This window comes from Alternaria triticimaculans, assembly GCF_023758025.1.
Source record: "Alternaria triticimaculans strain BMP 0046 chromosome Unknown scaffold_2, whole genome shotgun sequence".
Classification (NCBI taxonomy): domain Eukaryota; kingdom Fungi; phylum Ascomycota; class Dothideomycetes; order Pleosporales; family Pleosporaceae; genus Alternaria; species Alternaria triticimaculans.
The window spans coordinates 2,287,784-2,306,562 of record NW_026055959.1 but is presented as its reverse complement, the minus strand read 5'-3'; the positions used below and the strand labels follow the sequence as shown (position 1 = coordinate 2,306,562).

The window sequence follows — 18,779 nt, the reverse complement described above, 5'->3', positions numbered from 1 at the left end:
GCGACGTGGGGTTTCTGAAATTGCATCGCCATATGCACGCAGAGATATATCACGTTGTGTCTGGTACTGGGATGGTATGTATTGAGGGGCAGGAGTATGAGGTTGAGAAGGGGTCGGTGGTATTTATACCGGGGGATGCGGAGCATGGTATTTACAACGCGGGAAAAGAGGACCTGGTTTGGTTGTATGTATTCGCCGCAGATGGGTTTGAGGATATTGTTTATCGGTTTAGTGAGCAGGGTGGGAGTGGCAAAAGTGGCAAGGTCTTGAAGGCGAAGTTGTAAAGAGATGAACAAAGTGGGTATGCGAGACTGGAGGATGGACATTCTCTATCTAGACACACGTGCTCCCACAGACCGCTCAGCGCGACAATCCAAGAGTACCCGACGAACACACTCGGCTACGTCTACCCGTATTACCCAAGGTGATGAAGTACCTGGGACTACTTCTCAGTCGGCGGAAGCTTTACCTGAATCGGATCCACGATGGGCTCGACAACGGTACCCTTCTTTTCTTGGGCAGGCGGGTCATTCTTCTCTCCAACAAAGACACGCTCCTCGTCATTGTTTTTCACGCTCTTCTTGCGCTCCTCTTCCTCCTCGGCGGCTGACTTGCGTTTGCGAAACGGCATGACAGCGTTGCTCGCAGCCTCTACCGGATTACCAGAAGTAGATTCCTCTGGCTGCTTCAGGACCTCTTTATCTTTGTCTTTGACGCCAATTTCAGGGTTGTCGCCGATATCGCCAGCAGCAGTATCTGTCGACTTAGAGCTGTCCTCCGCAGTTTCCACATCCTCCATCTGGTCCTCGCCTGCAGTAGACTTTCTCTCATTGCCTGACAGTTCGTCCTTAGACTTCTTCTTTGTTCCGGCCCACTTCTCGCCTTCGTTCATCTTGTCAAACACAGCCCTCATTTTCTCTTCAAGCCAGGACTTGATCTCGAACGCTGTATCTTCTACGGCTGGCCAGGAGTGGCTCTTATACAGCATTACCCAGTCGTTTGACTTCGGATCGGGATATACAATCAGCCCGCCCCTGTACTCTTTGCTCTCTCGGCTGTCGGTCGGCGGGATGGATGAGGTGATGAAGTCGTAGCGTTGCGCTTCAGGGAAGCGATGCGCGTAATATGCACGTGCGTTGGAAAGAATACGCTTGTTGATATTGTTGAAGTCGAAGGTGTATTGAGGATTATAGCCCCTGGGCATTTCGGGGATGTCGCGCCTACTCATACGACGCTCATTTCTGTTATTTGATGGTTCCTGAAGCCTTAGAAACTTACTCACCTTCACGTCTTGATGAGGGTGAGGTTCGGAGTTCATGTTTTTTTGGAACGTGTAGCTGACTGTGAGTAATCAAGAACGTCGTCAGCTAACGGGGTAGGGAGAGCTGATAAGAGCTAATTGCAGCAGAGGTTTGCGTGTACGTCGGAACGCGGAAGGTTCAGGAAAAGGCAGGTGCATCTGGGTGTTTGATCCATCACGCGCATCGCGAGTTACGTGGAAACCCCAAATATGGCGAGAACCTTTCTTTCACTTTCACCAAGATACTTGCTTACTAGAGTGAGGATAAGACAGGAGTAGCATTCCTTTGCGCGGCTTATATTGTACTATCCCGAGATTGAGCGAATGCCGCAACGCCGCCCACACATGATCCCGCACCCACTCTGTTGACAACGCCTCTTCCATGTTGTCGCATCGAGTTCTTTTGGATGTTTACTCGCACTGTGAACCGGATTACGCTCCCAGCCTGTGAGTGGTTCTCCGCATACGATTACGTCACCGATTATCTGTTCGAGTCGCCACGGTGGATGGTGAAGTAGCTCGGGGAGCGACTGAAATTGGCTGGTAGAAGGTGATGTTCGAAACGTTGCATGAATGCTCGCCGTGGTGGTTGGATCGGATGTTTTATAGGCGGCCAATGCGGGTCGGAAACCTTCTCAGGTGTCGAGATTGCAATATGGTTCGTTGTTTGCCATGTATAACATGGCGATACACACTCTATGGGCTCGTAATAGCAGTCCGAGAGTGAGAGAATGACTAATCGGTGACATACTTTGAGCAGGAACTGGAAAGCATCTTCACGACAACAACATGAACGACAACATAATCTCAGTCATTCAGTTATCTTTCCCAACTGAAATCTTCGGGTACATTCGAAAGGCTTCGCTACCCAGAATCTGATAGTGTAACAGTATCTAAGATGCAATTCTGGGCTCTTCGACCGCGTGGTCGTTGCATGAAACGGACGTCAGTCGACCAGGACCTCATCAGCGACACCGTCCACTTTCGAGACATCATCAGCAGCTCAAGGCCAACGGCTATATACCTAGGTAGGCTGTCGTGTGAGTAATAAGGAACTGAAGATAGCCTGGGTGCTAGCTGAGCGCAAGCCAGCACCAGAGCCCTGGGGCCGCCGGTGCACTGACCACCACCTGCTCACATCTCGAGCGCTGGGCGTCATCTCAGCTCACCTTCCTAATTTTATGCACTAGTATCTACGGATGGCCGTGGCGAAAACTGTTGTCGTCTCGGTGCTACGCTTATTGGCATGCAATATCGAACAACAGCTCACCTACACCAGTATTTGATGCACCTATGGCTGCATGGGTATCCCGTGGCGCTAGGTGGACTCGAGGAAGGCTGAACCCCTACATTCAGGGAACACGTACGAATCGCGACTACCTCTGCATGCGATCACGTTGAATCGTGAACAAAACGATGGTACCCCTAGCGACGAAGCGATACGGTGGATACTTGATGGATCTCTATTGCGGCTAGAGAACCTACGACGGCTAGAATTTCGTCCGTACGCCATCTTGGTACGTACCCCGCGGACTGCGCGCATTCTTTCACATCAGCCTTACCAGGCCATCGGAAGGCATCGCATAGCCAGTCGAGATGCCTCGGCAAGATACCCTGCCAGCATTGCTTCCTTTTTGCGGGGAATATCCTCGTCGGACCGTCTTGCCAGTTACAGCCGAGATGACATTCCCGCTCCCATCTCACCGGGACACCGAACGACGTTTCAAAAAGTTTAATTCTACCTGTCAGACGTCAAAAATGTCTACATCTGTGTACATACAAGATCCGCGAGATTCCCAGAACCTCAGGCACGTGGATGAGTTCTAGCAGCTGTGCCACAGCTAGCCACGTATCGACCGTATCTCGCGCCAGGCCTCAGCGAGCGAATCAGTGACACCGCTAGTCGCCGAATGTTCCACCGCGATGACGCACTTATGTATTGCCTGGCGAAGCCACCGGCACGGCAGGCGAGCTTGACTCCGTTGACGATTACTACGCGGTGTACGTGGAGTCGTTTGCGTTAGGCTGAGGCGGGACGTGTCTGCGGCTTATGCGTGATCGCGACAGCATTACGAGATGCTGGCCGGGCTGGACTAGGGCAAATGACAGGAGTATATATGGATGCTCTACCCGTGCCCGATGGATGGGCCTTCCTTGCACGTTTGTACGCGGCTGTATCTCCTCTACCGTCGTGAGTCCCGAGCAATTGGAATATACACCTGGGTAGCCCTCGTCGTTACTTCTCTATTCATACTTTCATCCCGTCCGCCGACATGTTGCAACTTGCTGCAGCAGCAGCCTTAATAGGTGCTGCATATGCACAGAACTCCTCATTACCTACAGTCGACCTGGGCTACGAGATTTACCAGGCTTCAGGGTTCAATGTTTGTATACCATCATCAAATCCTCGATGTCACTTTGTTGATTGACCCAATTAGGACACCGGCAACTTCTACAACTTTTCCAACATACGGTATGCTGCACCGCCTGTCGGTGACTTGAGGTTTGCTCCACCTCAGGCTCCAGCAGAAAACAGGTCATCTATCAACACCGGCGAGACTTCGAGGTAAGCGCCACAGGAAACCGAAGTTCAAACAATCATACTAACATCTACAGAATATGCCCTCAGGCAAATCCCGCTTGGTCTGCAGCCGCAGCACAGTCGTTGGCCAGATATGCGCTCGGTCTTCCTGCTTCGAACACAACTTATTCAGTGATGCCAGCAAATGCTACCAGTCCGGTCCCACAACCGGATCCCCGCGAGTCTGAAGATTGCTTATTTTTGGATGTTTTTGTTCCCGAGGATGTGCTTAGCAAAGCTGGGCAAGGCTACGGGGCTCCTGTTCTCGTATGGATCTACGGAGGTGGCTACACAGGAGGCGAGAAAAACAACAACCCTGCGGGTCTGCTCGCGGCCTCCGGCAACTCGTCCAATGGCGATGTTATCTACGTTGCGATGAATTATCGCCTTGGTGCTTTGGGCTGGACGGGTGGCCCTTCATACCAAGCAGAAGGAGGTGTATCCAACCTAGGCTTGTACGATCAGCGATTTGCGCTTGAGTGGGTCCAGGAGAATATTCATCTCTTTGGAGGTGATAAGAACCGAGTAAGTCAGAACTGGTCCATGCATGTATGATTTGTGCTGATTTGTGTCTACAGGTCACTGTATTTGGTGAGAGCGCTGGAGGTGGCTCGATCATGCATCAGATTACTGCATACGGTGGTGCTAATGGATCTGCTCCTTTTCAGCAAGCCGTACCCCAGAGCCCTGGATGGCAACCTACAACTTCTGTTGTCACTCAGGAAGATGTCTACCAGAGGTTCCTCACTCTTACCAATACCACTTCCCTCGCAGAGTTGCGGGCTCTTTCATCTGAAGAGGTAATGCTTGCGAATGCTCAGCAGATCACCTATGATTCCCCATACGGTACATTCACTTACGGGCCGGTCGTGGATGGTCTTTTCGCTCCTCTTCAGCCAGCTCAGCTTTTGGCACAAGGTCGATTTGACAAGGACGTGCGCGTAATGGTCGGCCACAATGCGAATGAAGGAGCCCTCTTCACGCCCTTCTTCATTCCAAACGAGGCTGCATTGGAAGACCAAATCTCGTCCGCATTCGCCAACGCCCCAAAGTCTTCCCTCGATTATGTTACCAAGACTCTCTACCCCCCGGTGTTCGACGGGTCTCTACCATACACCAACAACTTCGAGCGCGGTAGCCTCATTGTCAGCGAGGGAGTCTTCACGTGCAACACCAACTACCTCTCCAGGGCTTACGGAAACAAGACATACTCCTATCTCTTCGCAGTTCCCCCGGCTATTCATGGTCAGGATATCCCGTACACGTACTTTGAGGGCGGTGCAGGTTCCACCGGGCTCCAAGGTGTTGCCAACACCACCATTGCCATCGCTCTGCAGGAGTTCATCACCAGCTTCGCTGAGAATGGTGTGCCGGATGCTACAGGCGTGAAGCAGTTCAACATGTACGGTCCGGATGCGACCGTATTGGAGCTTAACGTTACCGGCATCGAGGATGTACGCGACAGCAACGCGAACGCTAGGTGTGCATGGTGGCAGAAGGCGCTGTACTAAGCCTGAGCTCATGCAGTACAATACCAATTAGTACGACAACAGTAATCGTAATGAATCAAGATCGCGCACAATAGCATAATGCACATGTAAAAATTTGTGATGCCCCGGCATGCGAATTCCGTAAACGCGACGTTCCTCGCGCATGCATGGCAACACGCGGACCCACATCCGCGATTGGCTGATCATAACTACGTCATAGCACAGCAGCTCAGTCCACGTCCACACATCCTTTAAAGCTGTCTTCCGCACACACTCAAAGGAACCTCATCTAACAACCCATCGAACAACTCAATTGCCACCTCTCTCCCCTCTACCAACAACTTCACCTCGAAACACCAACACAACACACAACACCATCAACATGTTCCGCCAACAGATCGCCCGCCAGGCCCGCCTCTTCAGCACCACACCCGTCGCGCGCAAGAGCCCCGTAGAAGCTATCAAGGACGCTGCCAAGGCTGTCGACAGGACAATCTCCGGTGCCGCTGTAAAGGGCATTGAGAAGGGAGGTACGTACATTACCCATCCCCTACACACCCTACCTGCATTACACTGCCTGATGCTCTCTGTTCTCAACAGCCGAGAATATGACGACATCGTACAGTGCGCACACCAGCTACGCTAGCACCATGAGAAAACAAACGCTAATACCTTTTGAACAGAGGAAGTCGCTGGCGCCGTTAAGGAAGCCACCCCCGACACCACCGGCGAGGCCAAGGGCCAGGCAAAGGAGATGGCCGGCGAGGCTAAGGGCAAGGCTCAAGAGCTTAAGGGCGAGGCCAAGGGCAAGACCCAAGAGCTCAAGGGCGAGGCTAAGAGCAAGATGTAAAGACGTCGACGGACATCAGGGACGACACATAATGACTTCGAGGAGGCATGCTTCGTTGCTATAGCTGCACCGAGTAAGAAGACGCCTAATCGTCACGGCAGAATGAATGAAATAATGTTTCAATGAGGACAATGTGGCTCTCATGGATGGTGATACGTATGTTTGTTCAGTTGAGGTTACGTTGCTGACGCTGCTGGGTGAAGGACTGTCCTCGCCAACGTTGGTCTCGATACCTGTACCGCGCTTCACTATTCCGCTGCCTTCCTCATCTTTCGGCTCGATTGCTTTTCGATAACGACTCTCGTCTACACACAACATGCCACGGCCCATGTACCACCGCCTTGACAACCTCAGCGCATATCCAAGATACAACTCCTAGCAAGACGTTATACAACACTGGGTGCTCATCTTCGGCACGAGGTTAGCAATGTGGTGCATTGGAGGCAAAGCTCGCCCGTTGAGCTCTTGGAGACACGGGAGATATCGAAATCATTGCGCAGTATTCTGGAGGCTCATTCGATTTGTATCACAATACATCATGATCGCCGATGTCAGATATTCATCACGTCAATTGGAGGCGAAGTACGTCTAAAGAAACACATGTTGTATTGAACTATGGCCCAAGATCTTGCAGCCATGATGATTAAATACCCAGCCCAGACATCATTGACACAGCGGGAGGGTGGGGAGGGAGAGAAGTGAAGAGAATTAACAACAAGGAAAAGGTATGTCTACACCAGTAAAGGACAGTAGAGAATGTGAATGTGGTTTGTTTGGTAAAGACGCAATGACATGTCGTAGCTTCACCAATCGGCCTCACAACGGGCTTACATCGCCCAACCGCGTGAGTGTCGTGCAGTATAGATTACATGAACCACATGCCCATCTACCAAGAGTTAGTACTCATTCTTTTGGACATCAGGCAGCAATGGAAAACTCACCATGCCTCGCTTCACTTTGTCATTCTGCGCCTCGTATGTCACCTCAGGCGGCATCGCGTACCCACTCTTGGTGGAGCTGGCACTCGTCTCAAAGGTCGTGAGTGTGAGACTGCCCGTCGCGCTGGTGAGGTAGGTACTAGAATCCACAGGCCAGGAGGAGGCGGTAGCGTCCGTGTTGGTTACCGAGCTGACAGGAGGGGTCCAGTAGGAATAGCCCGAGGTGGAGCTGCTGGGGTAAGCGGTCGAAGACTCGACAGGGAATGAAGTAGCGGTGGCGTCGGTGTAGGTTGAGCTTAGAGAGCTCTCAGAAGCTGTAAGGATAGAGGAAGTCTCGACCTCAGAGCTGGACTCGCTACTGGAAGATGCTGAGGCGGTGGAGGAAGAGGGGAAGGTGGTGTACTCCGTTTCGCTGTACAAGGATGAGCTGGGTACTTCGGGGGTCTCAGAGCTGGTCGAGCTAACAGACGTGACAGGAGAGTCGGAAGAGGATGTGTCAGAGGGTGTTACTGTCGGGACGGGCGTCTCGATAGTACCAGAATCACTGGTCAACGACTCCGATGGCGTCTCGGAAGGCAAGACGAAGCTGCTAGTGCCTGAAGTTACCGACTCAGTGTACGAAACAAGCTCAGAGTCCGTAGAGGATTCGCTGAATGAGGATGACCAGTACGAATAGCTCTCCGTAGTTGGCGAGGGCGTAGGCAAAGTTATGACTCCAGACGACGTGGGTGTGGAAGAGTCTGAAGTCGTCTCAATTGAGCTGAAAGAGATACTGAACGAGTACGGCAACGAGGATGTTGCAGAATCAGTCTCTGAAGCACTAGGCACACTGCTGGTATCGTATGTAGAAGATGCCGTGTACGAAGGTGTGTATGAGGCCAACGAAGAAGAATCTGAAGAGGTTTCAGTTTCAGTAGCTGACGACGACTCTTCTGAACTAGTGGGTGTATATGAGGAGCCGTCCGTGGTCGAAGATCTGGACATGGTGAGTGTTCTAGACCAGGTACGTGTGGAAGAACGACTCCGGGAAACTCTGGATTTCCTAGACCACGTTGAAGTCGAGGTTGAAGATGACGTGTAATAATCAGTGGTTGGCGTCGGAGTCTCCGACTGGCTATAAGAAACTTCGGAAGTATAGGTGATCCAGGAGATTGTGGAGATGTCGATCGACGATGAAGACACAGTATCGGTTTCAGAGGGACTACCGCTGCTGGTGGCGTTACCAGGTGGACCGTAGTAGCCAGACGACGACGGAGTCTGAGAAATAGTTCCGTTTCCACTGGATGTTGCCGTGGGCCCAGTGTTCGTCTCCGTGATCGTACCATTGGAAGGGTATGGAACGGATGTGGTGATGGCAATGGTGGAGGTGATGACGGACGTAATGACAGTTACATTGGTGCTCGGGCTTTCTGTAGTTGTCGACGGGCGTGGAATGTATGAGCTTCTGGGTCCAGTGGAGTTGCTACTGGCAGTGGAGGTCAAAGATGGCATTGAAGATCCTGGCGCGGTACCCGTACCCCAAGTAGATGAAGCTGTACCTGTACTGTTGCCATAAGGTGCGGAAGACTCATGTGGCGGCAAAGTTGGGTAGTACCCTGTTCCGGAAGACTGAGGTCCAGTCGAAAGAGGGATGCTTATGGAAGAAGAGCTGCTGCCCCAGCTGCTCGCTGTAGCTTCGGTCGACGTATCTCCAGAGACAGTTTCACTGAGCAATGGATTAGTTGAACGAGCAAATATCACCAGGATCGATCATGACTCACGATGTCGAGGGGACAATAACCGATGTGATAACCACGACACTAGTGTAGACGACTGTAGAGGGCCCTGGCGTTGTAGAGTTTGCAGTTGACGAAGACGTTGGAACGGGAGGCGTCCAAGTAGACAGCGAGACGCCGGTGCCGCTGGAGAAGGTGGACGACGCACTTCCGCCAGTGCTGCTTGAACTTGGGTAAGGAGGAGAGTATGGCGGTGGCGGTGCATACTGCCGAGGCCGTACATGCTGTGGGAAGTTTACTATTCCAGAATATTAACTCACGTGCCTATATTTTAGAGAGCGTGATGCTTGGTACGTTGACGAGGGAGTGTGTAGATCCAACAGCAGATCCTATGGAGAGACTTACATGGCACCCGCTCAGCTGCAGTGAGCGTCAGGAAAGCCGCGAACGGAGTGAAGGTACTGAGCTTCATGGTTGTTATGTGAGTCGCAAGACACACCTGTTCCAAGAGGTGAAGGAAGAAACGAGTGTTGAGGGGAAATAACGAGAGGATGTGTCGAACAGACAACTACAGCTGGACGGCTTGAGCCTCGATTGACTGGAGACAATGACCTTATATGTGATGATCTACGTTCCACCGCGACAATATCATGACACGATACTGCTACAGCCGTACGGCCGCAGTGAAATACTCGGTTAGCTCCACTAAGGGCATGCAGCACGGCATCATGCTTGTATCGATGGTATCCGATTCTTCGAACCATGATAATGTCTACGATGAAGACGGCTAGTTTGAAACCCATGACTTCTATGCGCTTGCTGCTGAAAATGTTGGGCTCCATCTCTTGACTGCGGAAGTTGGGAGTAGCGGCTGCCTCTGAGAAAGACATGCCCCGCTTCGATAGGCCATAATGGCTTCGGTCGATGTATAGCAGCCCGCATACGAGGTAGCTGGTGTATGCATTTAGATTGCCAGTGCAACAATCCGCTGATATCTTGAATCTAAGCCAAGAAAGGAATCACGGGAGGGTAGACAACGGACGGATAGCAACATGACACTGCAGCGCAGCGATCACCGCTAGTAGTACAGAAGGCGAAGGAAGAAATTCGCGAATGACGAAGTGACCCAGCCTACTGTTGTTGAGACTGAATGAATTGATACAGCCACTTCTCTAGGCATGGTGTTGTTGCGAGCCAATGGACTGGAGTAACTCGACACTGAAGAAGCGTACCCAGTGTCGCAACGCTCGACCGACCTCGTATTCCCGGGCATCCAGTGGGTAATACAAAGGTTTGCAGTGCCACACCGCCTTAGTAATTCCTTATGATGTCGTTTGCCAATCATAAGGTTGCGTGCACTTTTGGAGGGATGCATGACCTCCGGGACTATGTGCGGTCGGCAATATGTCTGAACAATCGGTCTTTAGCCATCTTCATCTGGCTCGATGCATGAGCCATATGCGAATCCTACTGTCTCTCCAAAATGTCGGACGCGATCGGACTGCGATACCGGCCTCGAGTCTGGGCACAGTCCCTGACGTTTTCGGGTTCAGCCAGCCGCATGTACCAGGGTACAATACAAGAGCCTGCTCGGGGAACGCGACAAATGGACCATGGATGACTCGACATCAGGGATCGGACTATGTTATTCGTATGGCCGGCAGATGGAGGGTTCCATCACTAGCTAGATGCACAGATGCAGGAACCAGACTCACGCTCAGGGTGCTGCGTTTCACAAGCAACCGCAGTAGGACGACGCGACTGATGCAGAAAGCCGTTAGAACGTCCCGACGGCACAGGGATCTCGATGCAGAGGAAACAGGAACCGAACATAGACAGCGATGCAGACCAGCTAGGCTGGGTATGTCGTGGAAGCGGTATGGATCTGTTGGAAGATCGGAGGACGGCAGTGTCCATTGGTCCTGTTCACGACGCTAGCGCGGCTGCAGTAGTATCACGTGAGCCAGCCCAGCAGGGCCACCTCCATCATCCACGGATGAGTTTGATAAGTCTAGACGCACCCATGTGAACTCATCGCTCACAAGAAGGTGATTTGTTACGTAGCAGAAGAGGTGCGCGCAACCGCACTCCGGAACTAGTGCATGCTACGCTCCCTACGACGGGCCCAGCCGCTTACTACCGAGTAGGAAGTACAAGTTGGAAGGCCTAACCCTCCCTGGTTGTGTATCATCCCCAGTTCGGGGTACTGAACCCTGAAGACCTGATGAAGCAACGGTCCGCGAGCGGGGACACCATTGCGCTCTCGTGATAGCAGTTTGGGCCGCGAGTGGCAGTATAGATGTTGTGATGAGCTTCACTTGCACATGAGGTTACCGGAGATCGGAAGGACTATTGCATACGGAAAATGACCGTTGCAATTATATATTATACAGGAATACTTCAAATCGAAGGATTACTGGGAGAGGAGATCGCTATAGGGGCAACAGCACCCTCAAGCGCCTGAAGAAGGATGGTTGCATCCTATATGTGGGTCTTCTCTTCACCGACAGGAAGACTCCTTGCAACGCCTTCAGTCGTAACCTCGTAAACGACACTGTACAAAAGGTATCATGTGCGTGTGAAACCAGAACCGTTACCCAAAGACGTAGCAAAGTATCGAAGAGCTTAGACGGACAGGATCCTAAAAGGATCGTACAAAGGACCTTAGTCCACAAAGACGAAAAAACAAGATAAAAATGGCGAACATGATACCTAATCCCAGTTGACGAGGCTATTACCATTGTCGTGGTCATTGGCGGATTGGTCGTCAAACGACTGTTGGAAGTCGCCGCCCGGGAAATCGAAAAAGGCACTGTATTCACCAGTACCAGGCGTCAAAAACGAATCGTTGGAATAAAAGCCATCAGAAATGGCACTGGGTACCGACGGCGACGTGGTACCAGAAACAGGCTCAGCCTTCAAGTTTAGACCAGATGACAATGTTTGAGCCGAGCCACTAGCATGCTCAGACATGCTACTGGCGTTAGCTGTCCGACCAACCTTGTTGGGGTTGTAGGTGTAGGTCGGAGCAAAAGGCTGAGGAAGGTTGTCGCTGCCTGCCATGAAGATTGCGGTGCGTGGGTCGTTCTGATCCAGGACAGATCCAAGGAACTGCTGTGACTCGGGTGGCATAGACAGAGTCAGAGGGTTGGTGTTGAGCGCCTGCGAGCTGTATGGGTAGTTCGTAGGGCTGTAAGAATAGGAGGAAGGCGAATTAGGATCACTCTGCACAGGTGCAGCCTCATGCACGGAAGCTGCGTTGGGCGAAGCGCTCTGTGGCGAAGATGACTGACGGTGCTGGAGCGAATGGGTAGTAGGCGAACGCGATAAAGAAGGACGCGTTTGTCGCTCTACTGTCTGGTTTTGTTGTTGAAAAGCTTGCGGCGGTAAAGACAGTCTTCGGTTGAGCTCAGTCTGTGGCGTCGTGAGACCTGCACTCGCCGGCTGAGCTGATGGGTCAAAGTGCGATGCGCCCTGGGGCAGTTGAATAGAAAGAGCGCGCTGGTGAGAGTGAGTGCGTTGAGGAATCTGGTACGGTGACTGTCTGTATCCCTGTTGCGGCTGAGCGGTGGTCGGGCTGAAGGATTGCGCTTGCTGGAAACCCTGTGGAGATGCGGGGGCGAACTGCTGAGGCGGGAGCATTGAAGGGTTCAGCCAGTTGTTCGGCTGTGCAAATTGGGCGCCATTGGCCGGATACTGCGGACCATACTGCTGGAACGCCGCGCCTTGGTTCTGGTACTGGGACATGAACATGTTTCTGACGCCGTGCTGGGTCGCAATGTAGTCATGCAGCTTCTTGTTGAACATGACCGAAGTGGTCTGAAGATGAGCGTTGAGGCGCTGGTACTGGGTAGGCAGATCATCATCCTCCTCTTCGTACATCTCTTCATTGATAACATCCTGCTCGGTCACGCGAAGAGCACGACCCGTGCGCTTCTTGTGAATCTCAGAAGCTCTACGAGCAGACTCAATGCGAGCCTCCAGGCTGCGGTCACTGCGGCGCGAGGCAGCAATGTAGGCACTGTTGGGCATCAGAATTGGTGGCATGCGGATTAAGTAGAGACGACTAACCGCTCCTGGTTCTCTTCATGAGTGCGCTCGGTCTTGACCGGTCTGGCCGAGGTGAAAGTTCGACGTTCGGCAGGCATGGCGAGGTCCAAGCAGCAGATGGTAGGCAACGTGCGGTGTGGCGAAGTGTGTGTGTGGGCGAGGGTGGGGTAGCTGACAGATAGCGATGTCAGCACAACAACAGAAGGCTGATTGGTACAGTTCGAGGGGTACGTCTAGCAACGACTTCGACTGTGAAGAATAATGGAAGAAGGAGAAAGTGCGAGGAGCGGGCGGGCAAAGTATGTAAACGGAGAGGGGAAAAGTGGCGACTGTCCACGCGGGTGCGGATGTGCTGGGCGGAGCAGGCCTAAAGATGGGCCGAAAAACAACGGAGCTAGAAAGGCGCTCACGTACCGCGACGACAGGGTTCGGACAGCACCCAGCTAGATTCAGATACGCGACAAGTGACGTGAGGCACAGAAGCAACGGCCAAAGTTGGCCGCGTGTCCCAAAGCGGCAGAAGATGGGAGTGCAAGTGGGAACTGGCGCTGGGGGTGGCAGCGATCGAGGACTGAGGGGCGTGTGAGTGGCTGCAATGCGCACAAATCTCTGTTGCGGGCCGGGGGAGGGCAGGCCAGGATGCTCAAGTGGCGGAGCCTAGCGGACGAAGACTGGGTATTTCGATGCTGGTAAACCGTTTGTGCATCGACGCTTGCACACGAGATCGATCGTCGCGACGTGGCTTGGGGGGTGAAGCAGCAGGCAGCGGATTGGGAGCAGGACGGGTGCGTTACGTCGAGGGCTTGCCTAGCATATGTTATAGCCACAAGGGAAGAAGCAATTGCGGTCTTCTGGAATTTGACCACACAATTAATCACAGGCAGCGGCAGGGTAGCACGCCAGAAGCCAGCAGTTCCCAGCAGTCCCCGCAGCGCCTGTGAGCGACATGCAGCCAATGGCACCACTGGGCCGCAGCGGCAGCATGTCCGGCGTGCTCTGACGGCCAGTCGGCGACGTGTGTGGAGTAGGGGAGAAGGTTCGGCTTAGCTCTGTGCCAGGCTCAATAGCTGCATATTACCCTCGGCACCCGCAAGCCAGCCCAGCATCAGGACAACACCACGCCCGCGGCTTGGCCAACTGGCGATCGAGGGCGCTAGCATCTCTGTGGCACTTCCCGCCGATAAACGAGACGCGTGTGTGTGGTCGACGACGGGGAGGAGCCCACCTGCATCGCATCAACATCATACCACAGCTGTGCCAGCATCTAGCTGCCCCGGATTAGGCCTCGTTGTTGCTGGGCTGACTAACGTGGCCGTTCTGGCTCAATGGCTCCTACGTTTGCGACGTTTACAGCGTACCTGACTACTGCTGCCAATTCCCAATTACTAACAGCCTGCTATTTTGGCTGAACCGGGGACGCTCAGCCAGACGTGCGCCGGCTATTGTGCGTAAATCAATCGCGATCGCGGCAGCGCAGCGGCTTCTGCATACTGCTCAACCAAACGCGAACGCACATGCTCTCGTTAGGTGGTCGGCGCTATGGAGACGCAGCCGTCGGGCTACCGTTGGCTTGTTCCCGTCTCCTGCCCAGACGGTGCTGGAGCGAGCCTAATCCTGCGCTTACACTCGAACGGAAAACTTCGCGACGAATAACCGTCAACTACCCAACGCCATGGCTGTCCCCCAAACAACAAGACTGAGCTCCACACAGCCCTATCTCCCGCCATGCGACAAGGTCAAAACCGCTGGTTTCACCGCGCTGCACACATCTCATGGCAGCCGATCGCTTGGGCTCAGGAACAAGGAAGCCCTGTTCAAGCAAAGAAAACCTGAGATACGCGAAGGCCATATCGGGAATAGCTCCGATCTGATCGCATCTCCCACGCAAACTCGGAGCCCTGAAGCGCCCTGAGGGCTTCGCTGGCCGCGTCCAGGACGTGCGCGCCGATCTCTCGATACAAACATGTCGCCGACTCGCTGGTCCACGACTTATACCTCTGCTGACATCTCCTTACTACGGCTTTTGTACCAGCGGGAAGCCATGCGCCAGAGGAAGGGACGGTGCTCTGTCAATACCACGGCCAGTGCAGCTCCATCGTTGTCCAGAGGTCGATGCCACTATTGGCAACATGGGAAATTGACCCTTATTGTTTGTGTTTCGAGTATTTGTCACTATGGCATTGTCCTAAGCTCCGGCCGTCCGCCGACGTCACACGGCATTGGTTCTTCCTTCTATCGCTCCTGCCCCGCCGCAAGTGCCCACTGCCAGATCGCCGGGGTCTCTAGTGCCGGCCTGTCAAAGTATCAGCCAGTCAGAGCCCGATGATCCCTGCGTCCTTGCTAGGCTTCAGATTCAGATCTGAGATGAAATATCTCCGTCTGCCGTGCATCCACACGGCTTTCCGTGCAACAAGGGAGCCAACAGGCAGGCCGAAAAGCGTACAGCGGCCACATTCAGGTGCATGAGGTCTGCTTCCCTTCCAGCTGAGCTCCGCGCACTCTGAGCCGAATGGTGTTTGACATCATTAGAATTCACGACGTGTACTGCAGGGCTGTGGGTTGACCATGGTAATGGTACCCCGCTACGTGTGCTCACATCACACGGTTGACCAACTCCTTTTCTGACCAGACCAGGTGCACCTTATCCTTTGAGGAGCAACCCAATACTTTGAGATCGCTGTGAAGTGTGTCGGGCTCCACATTGCTACACCTACTAGTACAACGCTGCGCGTCAAACTCAGGTCACAGTGACGTTGCGTACATTCCGCTCTATGCCTACCCATAACTACATGGATAGGAATCCTGAGTGGGTGCACACGGCTTGAGATCAGCGCGTACCTAGCTGCATGATCTTGCATCCGAGCCGGCTACGGTATCCTTTGCGGTATCCTGAACACGCTTCGTCTCACAGCGGCGCTGTGTTCCCGCAAGTCAGTAGCTTACTGACCACTCAAACTTCCGCAGCCTCTTCAACTATCCTGCATGCCTTCCATTGACATCATTGGGCAAGGCGAGTTGAACCGAACATGGTGTTCGATGTCCCACCCCACTCCAATGCGGCAAGTGGAGCGCATACGTCGTCCGACAGCCCCATGTCAGATTGCCCTTCAATCTCCTTGCCTGTTTGCCGTTTGGCAGCTCTATCGTCATTCACCAAGTCTACATGAAACGCAGACGCCACCGCATGTACCAAGGTGGCCCTAAGACTGAGTACTTCTAGTTCCAGAATGTTCAACTTCATTCCACAGAGAAGCAATTCGAGTGTTTCGCATGCGCGCTGTAGCCGTGGCGCGCACGCCAATCTGCTCCGGCTCACAATGCTGCCTGGTGTCATGAACCAGACAATCTTTCCATCCTCAATTTGGAAGGTCTGAGCGATTCAACCCCAGGAGTACAAATATGACCACCAAATTACACAACACTTGGGTATGGAGCTTCTGTATGACGCCCCGCGGGCCCTAATGCACGGTCGCCGGTTGAACTCGCTTGCATGCAGGTCTCGGCGATACTCCGCCAGGCCAATCAGATGTCCTCATTCCCAAACCCCCTCCTCAAAGCGCTCGTTCCTTCTTGTCCGTATCCTACACGGTGCTGGGATTCTACTTGAGGTCAAGTTGACGCGGGTGCGCTCGATCTGCCGCATTAGCTTGTCATGTATACGGTGGGCTGGCGTGTAGCAAGCCTCTTCGAAACAACTGGCTGATAGCACATCGGAGAGAACTCTCTCGAGATCTTCGGTTCAAAATCAGAAAATGCGCAATAGATCCGTCTAGGCCCATCACACCCGCATTTCATACCGATACCAACATACGCTCTCCTGCGAGCGCCTGAACCGTCGTTCAAGCGCGGGTTCGCAACGTCGCGAGATATTCTCTGGCGTGGAGCTCGCGATCAATTTTATGTTAAGATCGGCAGCACAGCCCCAATTTCGGGGTTAAGCATGCTGCATCTCCATTTCATCAGCAGCTGCCTCTGGGCCTTCTAGGAATGCGTTCGCTTGCACGAGCGGTCTGCACTGCGCTGTGCGTTATGTGAGCAGTGGCTAGCTAAAGGCAGATGCGGTGAGGAGTATTCAACGTTGCACACCCACTTTATCTCGATCCATGTTTTGTGTGGCTCGGATTGCGGTATTCTTTAATAGACCATTTCAAACCGTTCCAAGGTTGTTTTCTGTCGCAATACTCTCGTCCCGCACATTGCCGCTGTCTGCAGTGCCATCCCTTCTGGCAGCAATGCAAGGGCACCATATGCAGGTGAGCAGACTGCTCCAGGCGTGCGGATAATTTGGGTAAATAGCGTCAGGCTTAAAAGGGTCCAGCGGAACATTGCTTCTTACCTCCTATGAGCAGCACCGCATACATAGGCGAGTGTAAACATCTGGGCCTTACAGCTCACTACACGCTACGACACCGCCCGTCCAAGCTACTAACCTCGCTTCCTACGAAGCCAATGACCATTGCGAATATTCTCAAAGCACAGCATAAGCAAGTAAGCAGCATCGTATGCACCTCGTATCGGGCCGCGCAGTAAGCTCGGATTCCGACGTCCGACGTAACAGCAACAACGTGGCGACAGTTTGCTCTCTGGCGTTCTACTCCTACGCCCGCAGGATAGGATGCAGGATGGAAAAGACGGCACGCATCTGGATTTCACAAGAAGCTGGGTAATGCCCGAACAGGGCTACACGAGGTGCAGCCACGTTTAGCGTTGGCCCATCATATCGAAGCGGAGGAAACTTACTGTGTAGGCACTGCTAGCATCGGCCGTCTTCCGTAGAGATCCAGTCGAACCACGGCTCTGTACGTTTGCGACTGCATTGAGTTTCCAGGAACATCCAATAGGCAGAAAACATCGGCCATTTCTCCGCTCATGGGAATGTAATCCAGCATGCGGCACAGCGATAAAGTTGCAGCAGCCTCGCGACAATAACTGCCACTCGGAGGTTACTCTTGCGCGACGAGTGGCGACGGAGTACGGATCCCCACGCGTCTTTGTCCAACGTAGCCAGCTAGCTGGATTATTCTCCCGTTTACAGCAAAATCATCTTCCAAAGAGCACTCGACCAAATGTCTTGATGCCCGGATGTGGATGGAAGGATGAAAACTAGGTTGATCGTAATGAAGCTTAGTCCATTTCATTCCGCAACAATCATGTCCCAGACGTTACAAGACAGTCAAGTTCGAGCGAACCTTGACTTCGCTACCACAGTTACAAACTCTCGCGCGCAAGGTAAGATCGGAAGAGTAGGAACTCGCGTTGGGCCTGCCATCTTTTTTATTCTTGACGCTTGCATTGCTTTCCAAAGTCGCAGCTTTTTTCCATTGTCGCCCATTTGGTCTTCCAATCATCATTTATTTCCTCTTTCCAATCACTCTGTGGTCAGAAAGTCACGTGCGTTACCTATGGCATCAGACAACATCGTAGGTGAAGGCATTCGATCATTGATCGAGTATCATACCCAAGCGCGGCGCACACCATCAGCAGCGTTCATGTCGCGTCGGAAGTCAGCAGTCAATGTGATATCCGGGGTCGCTGCCAATCCGCATCCAGACTGAAGTTTGGAAGTTGACGGGAAGGTACCTTCCAGATTCTCGAGTTCACATCCTCCAGCATGCAGATGATACATTAACTGATTGGATCGAAGTTTACGTCTGCAAACCTCTGCTCGTTCTCTGTTTCCTGTATGTCTCCCTTTAATACACCCTTTGAAGAGATATCGTTAGTACGTTACACCTAAGTATCGTTCTTGACCTCGCGCATACTTTCAATTCCCAATGTGCGCGAATAGTTCCTCCCTTGGCGACGCGAGCCACAACAAAAGTCGTCCGGGTTGCCAATCGCAACCTCTGCTGGGT

The 18,779-nt window shown here is 52.9% G+C and overlaps 6 protein-coding genes across 6 annotated transcripts; 4 read left to right on the top strand and 2 right to left on the bottom strand.

The window, feature by feature from the left end:
* Positions 1 to 442: 442 nt before the first annotated feature.
* Positions 443 to 1,204, bottom strand: J4E78_002434 (uncharacterized protein; the record flags this gene model as incomplete). Its single annotated transcript, XM_049363081.1, has 1 exon — positions 443 to 1,204. The coding sequence occupies one exon, from the start codon at positions 1,202 to 1,204 to the stop codon at positions 443 to 445; it is 762 nt and encodes a 253-aa protein (XP_049225673.1).
* Positions 1,205 to 3,573: 2,369 nt separating this feature from the next.
* J4E78_002433 (uncharacterized protein) lies at positions 3,574 to 5,392 on the top strand (the record flags this gene model as incomplete). The annotated part of the gene is made up of 4 exons (XM_049363080.1): positions 3,574 to 3,684; positions 3,739 to 3,866; positions 3,917 to 4,406; positions 4,460 to 5,392. The coding sequence occupies 4 exons, from the start codon at positions 3,574 to 3,576 to the stop codon at positions 5,390 to 5,392; spliced, it is 1,662 nt and encodes a 553-aa protein (XP_049225672.1).
* Positions 5,393 to 5,753: 361 nt separating this feature from the next.
* J4E78_002432 (uncharacterized protein) lies at positions 5,754 to 6,221 on the top strand (the record flags this gene model as incomplete). The annotated part of the gene is made up of 2 exons (XM_049363079.1): positions 5,754 to 5,901; positions 6,055 to 6,221. The coding sequence occupies 2 exons, from the start codon at positions 5,754 to 5,756 to the stop codon at positions 6,219 to 6,221; spliced, it is 315 nt and encodes a 104-aa protein (XP_049225671.1).
* Positions 6,222 to 7,099: 878 nt separating this feature from the next.
* J4E78_002431 (uncharacterized protein) lies at positions 7,100 to 7,835 on the top strand (the record flags this gene model as incomplete). Its single annotated transcript, XM_049363078.1, has 2 exons — positions 7,100 to 7,195; positions 7,449 to 7,835. The coding sequence occupies 2 exons, from the start codon at positions 7,100 to 7,102 to the stop codon at positions 7,833 to 7,835; spliced, it is 483 nt and encodes a 160-aa protein (XP_049225670.1).
* A 33-nt stretch (positions 7,836 to 7,868) lies between these two features.
* J4E78_002430 (uncharacterized protein) lies at positions 7,869 to 8,396 on the top strand (the record flags this gene model as incomplete). The annotated part of the gene is made up of 2 exons (XM_049363077.1): positions 7,869 to 8,162; positions 8,298 to 8,396. 2 exons carry the CDS (start codon positions 7,869 to 7,871, stop codon positions 8,394 to 8,396), a joined length of 393 nt encoding a protein of 130 aa, XP_049225669.1.
* Positions 8,397 to 11,586: 3,190 nt separating this feature from the next.
* On the bottom strand, positions 11,587 to 13,022 carry J4E78_002429 (uncharacterized protein; the record flags this gene model as incomplete). The annotated part of the gene is made up of 2 exons (XM_049363076.1): positions 11,587 to 12,895; positions 12,946 to 13,022. The coding sequence occupies 2 exons, from the start codon at positions 13,020 to 13,022 to the stop codon at positions 11,587 to 11,589; spliced, it is 1,386 nt and encodes a 461-aa protein (XP_049225668.1).
* Positions 13,023 to 18,779: the final 5,757 nt, after the last annotated feature.